A 7,296-nucleotide genomic window follows, 5' to 3' on the forward strand; every position below is an offset into this window, starting at 1 on the left:
CAAGGATACATTTGAAAGTGTCGGTGACACTCCTTCATTCCGTGACCCTCACCAACCGAGCCGCACGTAGCCCTCCCTCATCAACTTGTCACACGACTACCGTCACTTGACAAGAGCTGCGGCTCTGAACCACACGTCGTAAGCCAGCCACTCCGCCAGCTACCTGCCACGTGCGCCACAGCATACGGCACCGTACTGGCACGCGTGCCGGAGCCTCCGGAGAGCCCCCCACCCCGGAACGCTTAAAAGTAGGCATTTTTGGGCATCCCTGGATGCCGTGGGCGAGCACCAGAGAAGGTGGTTAGGGCCCTTATCGCCAGCGGCGGCGGCCTGCCCCAGGCAGATGCAAGCCCATTAGCTTGACTTCCACCGTGTCAAGCCGCTCCACCTGGGCCTCTGCAGACTGCTGCATGCTACCTCCCTGCCACTGCCACTGCCACTGCCACTGCCACTGCCACTGCCACTGCCACTGCCACTGCCACTGCCACTGCCACTGCCACTGCCACTGCCACTGCCACTGCGACTGCCACTGCCCCGCTGCTACAGCTGCTACAGCTGCCTAGATAGGCTGCCGCTGCCGCCGCTGCTGCTGCAGGTGCTGCCGCTCCAACCAGTCCAGGGAGGCGGAGGTGGTCTCGCTGCACAGCTCGTGCACGGCGAACAGCAGGTTGAGCTCCTCAGCCAGGGGGCTGGACTGAGGGGGGGGGGCCATTCAGGGGGGCGGGGGAAGGAGATGTATGGGGGCGGAAACTAGGGAATAGGGGTCATGAATGGGGTTGCAAAGATGGTTGGAAAACAGGTACAGGATGCCCTGGAGACTGCAGACGAAGTCGTTACCAGGAGAGGTATCAGCCAAAATGGGGGGGCGGGGGGTGAGGGGGAAGGGGGAACGGAAAAGTGCGAGTTCGTGTGTGCAGCGGGCATAGATGAAGATGGCAATCAAGGTTTGCATCAGCCCGATTCAACAACAACACCATCGGCCCCTGAAAGCCTCCTCCTCCTCCTCCGGGCGTTCAAGCATGCGGTCTGGCTCTCACAGCTCATTGGTAGGTCTCGCCGTAATGACGCCCCTGCCGGCCTGCCCCACGGCTTCCACCCACCCATCCACCCACCCACCTCGGGCCTCAGCCGCAGCCGCTCTGCCCCCGGCACGCCCCCACCGCCGCCTCCGCCGCCCCCTGCCCCCGCCGCCCCACTCAGCAGCAGCTGGCGCCAGCTGGGCAGCGCGCGGGGGCTGTGCCGCAGATAGCCGCGGCCGTCGATGTAGCCCGAGGCCCTGCGCGTGCGCGCGTGTGCGTGTGTGTGATCGGGGGTTGCGGCGGGCGAGGGGGTTTACGAGAACCAAACCCCAACTGCGGGGAAGGCGGAAGACTGGCGCGTGTGGCTCCTGCATTTCTAGCCCCCAGAGCTCAGGCTCCAGGCCCCCTGTGCCCCCCTGCGCCTCTGCCGGTGCTCCGCTAGTTTGGCTCGGTTTGGTTTAGTTTGGGCTGGTATGTACAACCCCCCTTTGCGCTTCCAACGTGAGTTCCTTGCTTTTGTATTTGCTTTGCCATGGATGGTGGAAACCCCCCAGCCCCCCAGCCCTGGGTATCACCCCCCACGCACCGGAAGGCGGCGTACACGGCCCGACTGGTGGCCTCGTCCATCTCCGGGGCACAGCGCTGGGAGGGAGGGGCGCGGGAGCGTGCGTGCGTGCGTGCGTGCGTGCATGTGTCAGGGGTGGGTGAAGGGGTTGTACGCACGCACCAACAAACGACCGCACACACGGACTCGTTCGGGTTCCCCCACACAGCGCCCCCCCCAGCTCCCCATTCCCCCCATACACACCTGCGCCAGGTACAGGGGCGTCAGCGGCTGCGGCTGCACCCGTATCTCATGCACCGCCACCCCCTGTGTGACAGAGTGTGTGACAGCGTGTGTGTGCGTGTGTGTGTGTGTGTGGGGGGCGCATGTCAGTCTGCTGTACGTAGTGCTTCTGCATCATGAGCGGCGAGAGCAACATGGGCGCCGTACCAAACAGCGCCACGGGGGGGGGGTTGTAAATACCAGCCCAAACTAAACCAAAGCCAACGAAAACGGGAGTGCAGGCAGAGGCTGGTCGCACGCACCCCCGTGTCCCTGTGACACGTGACACGTGGCCTCCTCCCACCCCCCGACTGCTGCGTCCCCTCTCCCCGCCTCTTCCCCGCTTGTCTGCATGCTTCCACTCCCCTCCCCACAAACACTGTTGTTTGTGATCACACACATATATATACACACACCCTTATGTGTGCCTTGTGCTCTTTACCACACACCCTACACACACACACACAACCGGGCTTCGTTTTGTTTAATTTTTAACAACACATCCCGCACACACCGCCCCACCTGTCCCCTCAGCTCCGCCACATTGGCCGCCACCGCCCCCGCCAGCCAGACGTCGCGGGGCATGTGTACGAACAACGTGGGAGGCCAGGAGGAGGAGGAGGAGGAGGAGGAGGAGGAGGAGGAGGGGGTGGCCGCGGGCTTGGACTGATGCATGAGTTGCCTGTTGAGGGGCAGTTAGAGAGAGAGATTGAGTAGTGGTCTGGAAGACAGTGTGCGTGTGCGACTTTAATTTCGCAGTTGGGAAGAGAGGCTGTGCATGTGCATATGCATGTGCGTGTGCGTGTGGTGGAGAAGCTGTCGCGCCATTCTGCCGGCATGGCATTTCGCCGGCAGCAGGGGCTAACCGTGCCATGGTTGTGGGGGTTAGTTCGTGCCGTGCAGCGAGATGAGGCTGTCGCCCGGCTATAAGGGCGCAGCGCCGGCCTGTACCGGCGCTGCTTTCTCGTTACTCCCAACTGTGCATAGGTTTACTCTTATGTGCACCAACAACGGATCGACGTCTGTAACGAACTCTGGTGGACAGCGCACTGGGTTCCGGAAGTCATCTGTTGGGGCGTCTTCGGGTTGCAGCCAAGTCTAGGCGCGCAGGCGCATAGCAACGTCACTCTAGCCCAAGCAACCACGTATCACCGTCAGCTGAGCTGCCAAACGGACGAGTTAGGCGAGGAGACAGCCGCCGGCTTCGCAAGTCTCGGATACCGGTTCTCGAGCACGCTGCTCGGGCAGCCTGCGGAGGCGCCGGTCGGCCTATCCTGCAGCCACCAAGTAACGAGAAAGCAGCCGGCAACTACAGCTGTGGTGACGGCGACGTGGGAGCTCGCGGCGAGCCGACAACATCACCGACGCTCGGGGACGCCTCCATTAGTCCTGCTTAGCTGCATTATGGAAACTTTGCCATGTATTGACACTCTTGGCTGCAGAAGAGTTGTCTTTCCGTGTTTGGTAGCACTGGCCACTGTGGGCAACGGGCCTAGAGAGTTCTCTAAACAGTAGAAGAATTCCAACAGTGAGGATCCTGGCCATTCATGGAGAGCGGCTTTATGGAGTTATTGAGCCGCGTTGAGGGTGGTGAATGGACATGGACATGCTCGGCGGACTGTGCGAGACTGCTTGCGAGTGGTCCTTGTATGTTGTCATTGTGACATGTCCACGGTGGTTCTGGATGCGCGTCTGACATCGCCGGGGACGTAAGCTGGGGGGACCGCGTGCCCGCGGTTTTGTGTGCCCCGCAGCCGGTGGCCGGAGACAAGCGTCACATTCAGGCGTGCCCTTGAGACGAGCTGCACATAGAAGCTACTCACCTGGATGCTGATGAGCTGTGTGGGGCTTTCGGGCGCGTTTGAGCCCCTTTCGCTATGGACTTGTGGACAGGCGGTCACACATGGTGACAGCCTCGGGACTGCAAGTATTCGTCCTCTCTGCTGTGGGGGGAAGTGGTGTGACCGGTGGCGGCGCCGTGCAAAGCCGGCAGAATGACACGACAGCTGTCGCGCCATTCTGCCGGCATGGCATTTCGCCGGCAGCAGGGGCTAACCGTGCCATGGTTGTGGGGGTTAGTTCGTGCCGTGCAGCGAGATGAGGCTGTCGCCCGGCTATAAGGGCGCAGCGCCGGCCTGTACCGGCGCTGCTTTCTCGTTACTCCCAACTGTGCATAGGTTTACTCTTATGTGCACCAACAACGGATCGACGTCTGTAACGAACTCTGGTGGACAGCGCACTGGGTTCCGGAAGTCATCTGTTGGGGCGTCTTCGGGTTGCAGCCAAGTCTAGGCGCGCAGGCGCATAGCAACGTCACTCTAGCCCAAGCAACCACGTATCACCGTCAGCTGAGCTGCCAAACGGACGAGTTAGGCGAGGAGACAGCCGCCGGCTTCGCAAGTCTCGGATACCGGTTCTCGAGCGCGCTGCTCGGGCAGCCTGCGGAGGCGCCGGTCGGCCTATCCTGCAGCCACCAAGTAAGTAGTCCGGTGGCGGCGCCGTGCAAAGCCGGCAGAATGACACGACAAAGCACAAGGGGAATGTGCACATCTGCAACACCCCGCCCCCCCCCCAGCCCCTACCTCTTCCCCGATAGACAGAGCACACACCCCACCTTCCCTCACCTCCCCCACCTCCAACACGTCCCTTACACACTCACACACTCACACGCGCACACTCCTCCACCTCACCCTCCCTCCCCATTGTTCTTCACACTTTCCGCGTGCCATAGCGCTTCTGGTCTAAGCCTTGTCCGTTCCCCATAAACGGCTAACTCCTCACTTCCTCCCTTCCCTCCCCCGGTTTTGTTTAGTACAGGCTGGTATCTGCACCTCCCCCCCCGCCTCACAGGTGCGCTGTCAGCAGTCCGGACGGCGCCGCGGCGATCTGCACCACCAGACCAGACCAGTAGCCTGCAGGGGTGGAGGGGTGGGGAGGTGCAGAGGCAAGGAGCAATACAGCCTGAGGTCAGAGCGGGGTAGGGGCGGAGGAGGGCGGCTGGGTGGGTTGGGGTCGGAGTGGTAGTGCATGCGCATGCGGATGAGGCACACACACACACATGGGGTGGCGCGCGCACACACACAAACACACACACACACACACACACGCACACGCACACGCACACACACACACACACGCACACGCACACGCACACGCACACACACACACACACACACACACACACGTGGGCTCACACGACCCCGCCCGACCCCACCTGACACAACGTGTGGTACGCACAGTGTGGTACGGCAATTGCACCGCTCCACACCCTACCACTCAGGCAGCTCGTACCACACAGCAGCAACCACCACCGCTGCCCTACCCCTCTCCCTCCCCCTCCCACTCTCCCTCCTCCTGCCCTCCATCCGCTCCCCCCTCACCCGGCGGGAACACCAGCGGCAGTCCCATCACGAAGCCGCCGCCACTGCTGCCGCCCAGCGCGTAGCGAGGCAGCGGCCGGGAGGAGGGCTGGACTGGGGGCTGCGCGGCGCCGCCCCCTGAGGCCGTGTATGTTGTTGTGGCCGCTGCGGGCGCTGCGGGTGCTGGGGTGTGGTGCGGGTGCAAGAGGAGCTGCTCCCGCGGCAGCAGCGTGTCTAGCACCCGCTTCACCTGCAGGGGGTGGGGTGGGGGTTGTAGACTTCAGCCCAAACCAAACCGAACCCAATTGGGTGGGGCTGGGATGGCGGGTGAGAAGGCCACACATGCGCACTTGAGCACATGCAAATGCACACGCTCACACACGCACGCACGCACACACGCACGCACACGCATACACAACCACACCGCGTCATCCCTGCTTGCTTTCTTCTAGAGTGCTCCCCAACCCACACAGTACAAAACACACGCACAGGCACTGCTGCACCCCTCCCACCCCCCAGCCCCCACCCCCCACCCGCCGCCCACCTGCATCCAGTCCACGGGCGCGGCCCCCAGGGTGTAGTCCCAGTCCCCGCCGCCGCCGCCGAACGAGTCCTGCCAGCAGCTGCGTGAATATGCGTGTGTGTGGGGGAGTCAGTTGCATGTGTGTGTGTGTGTGTGCTCAAAACAACGGAATGAAGCCCACGCGTGTGTGTGTGTGTGTGTTAAAGAGCACAAGGAAAACCGTGTGTGTGTCAGCGCAGTCAGCGCCGCACCACACCACTCCGCACCATACAGACCGCTCACAGGTGTTCCAGCCGCTGTGGTGCTCCCTCCCTCCCCGCCCATCCACCGCCACCCCTCCCCCTCCCCTCACCGGCTGCGGGTGCGGTCCGCGGACGACACCGCAACAGCCGCATACCCGCGCAGCAGCAGGTGCAGGGTCACGTTCATTTCCTCGGGCAGGCCTGTGTGTGTGTGTGGGGGGGGGGGGGTGTAGGTGTGGATGAGGGTCGCTGGGGATGTGAGGCCAGGGGGCGGGGCCCCTCAGAGCTCCTCTCCCTCCCTCCCTCCCCCACACACAGCCGCGCCATACCCACAGCCACTCGCATGCACAGCCCCCAGACCGCACCCCACCCCCGCACCCCCACCCCCCCACCAATGCACTTGGGGCAGGACTCGGACTGGGGCCACCAGTCGGTGGCGCCGTGCCTGCAGCAGCAGCAGCAGCAGCAGCAGCAGCAGCAGCAGCAGCAGCAGCAGCAGCAGCAGCAGCAGCAGCAGCAGCAGCAGCAGCAGCAGCAGCAGCAGCAGCAGCAGCAGCAGCAGCAGCATTGGAGCGGCAGTAGCGGCATTGGAGCGGCAGTAGCAGTGGCAGTAGCAGTTGCAGTGGCAGTGGCAGCAGGAATGAACATGTATGGGGGGGGGTTGGTTTGAGTTCGAATTCTGAAGTTACTGAGTTTACAGAGGCGGGGTGGGAGGAGCAGGAGCAGCAGCCGACAGGGCTGGGGCAACGGCTCGCAATGGCGCCGCGTCATCCTCTCAATGAGTTTGGGATTGCCCGACTGGTTGTGTGCCACGCACTGCCAGTGGCTGCCCCCCGCCCCCACACGCCGACACGCCGGCACCCCGGCACACACCCGCAGCCGTGTGCGATGAACATGACGCCGCGGAGGCGCGTGTCAGCCGCCGGCACCTGCCACACCACCTCCGCATCTGCTATCGTCTGCGGCGGCGGCGGCGGCAGTTGCAGTGCGGCGTGTGTGTTTGGGTGGGTGGGGGGCCGGGGCAGGCAGGGGGGAGGGGTCAGTCAGGGTGGGCGGGGGTCAGCGGAGATGCAGATGGGGCCCCACGGCGAGTCAGTTACTTGTGCGTGGGTGTGCCAACTATTGACTCGTGAGGGCACGCGCTCTGGCTGGTGGGGCCAACGGATGCGGCGCGGGTGCGCCGTGGGTTGTCAGCCGGCTTATGCGCAAATCCGTTGACAGGTACCCTGAGTGCCGGATCCCTGTTTGCGCGGGAGGGTCCAGGGCCCGCACTTTCCAGTCTTCCACACGCGCTCGCACACATTCGCACTCGCCTCATAGTGCCTTG

The 7,296-nt window shown here is 63.5% G+C and overlaps 2 protein-coding genes across 2 annotated transcripts in view; both read right to left on the reverse strand.

Annotated features, from left to right (window-relative positions):
- CHLRE_04g231712v5 (uncharacterized protein) lies at positions 1–2,556 on the reverse strand. The gene is made up of 5 exons (XM_043062111.1): positions 2,368–2,556; positions 1,828–1,890; positions 1,606–1,661; positions 1,117–1,276; positions 1–694 (listed from the first exon to the last, which is right to left on the reverse strand). The coding sequence occupies exons 1-5, from the start codon at positions 2,518–2,520 to the stop codon at positions 560–562; spliced, it is 567 nt and encodes a 188-aa protein (XP_042925463.1). The 5' UTR covers positions 2,521–2,556; the 3' UTR covers positions 1–559.
- A 1,764-nt stretch (positions 2,557–4,320) lies between these two features.
- Positions 4,321–7,296, reverse strand: part of CHLRE_04g231810v5 (uncharacterized protein) — a 4,626-nt gene continuing 1,650 nt past the window's right edge. Inside the window, exons 5-10 of the mRNA XM_043062112.1 lie at positions 6,843–6,928; positions 6,362–6,414; positions 6,080–6,170; positions 5,749–5,827; positions 5,226–5,454; positions 4,321–4,757 (exon numbers count right to left, since the gene is read on the reverse strand). Coding sequence (XP_042925464.1) covers positions 4,690–4,757; positions 5,226–5,454; positions 5,749–5,827; positions 6,080–6,170; positions 6,362–6,414; positions 6,843–6,928 — 606 coding nt within the window. The 3' untranslated portion in view covers positions 4,321–4,689. The remainder of the gene's footprint in view (positions 4,758–5,225; positions 5,455–5,748; positions 5,828–6,079; positions 6,171–6,361; positions 6,415–6,842; positions 6,929–7,296) is intronic.

The sequence above is a fragment of the Chlamydomonas reinhardtii genome, chromosome 4 (genome assembly GCF_000002595.2).
Source record: "Chlamydomonas reinhardtii strain CC-503 cw92 mt+ chromosome 4, whole genome shotgun sequence".
NCBI lineage: Eukaryota > Viridiplantae > Chlorophyta > Chlorophyceae > Chlamydomonadales > Chlamydomonadaceae > Chlamydomonas > Chlamydomonas reinhardtii.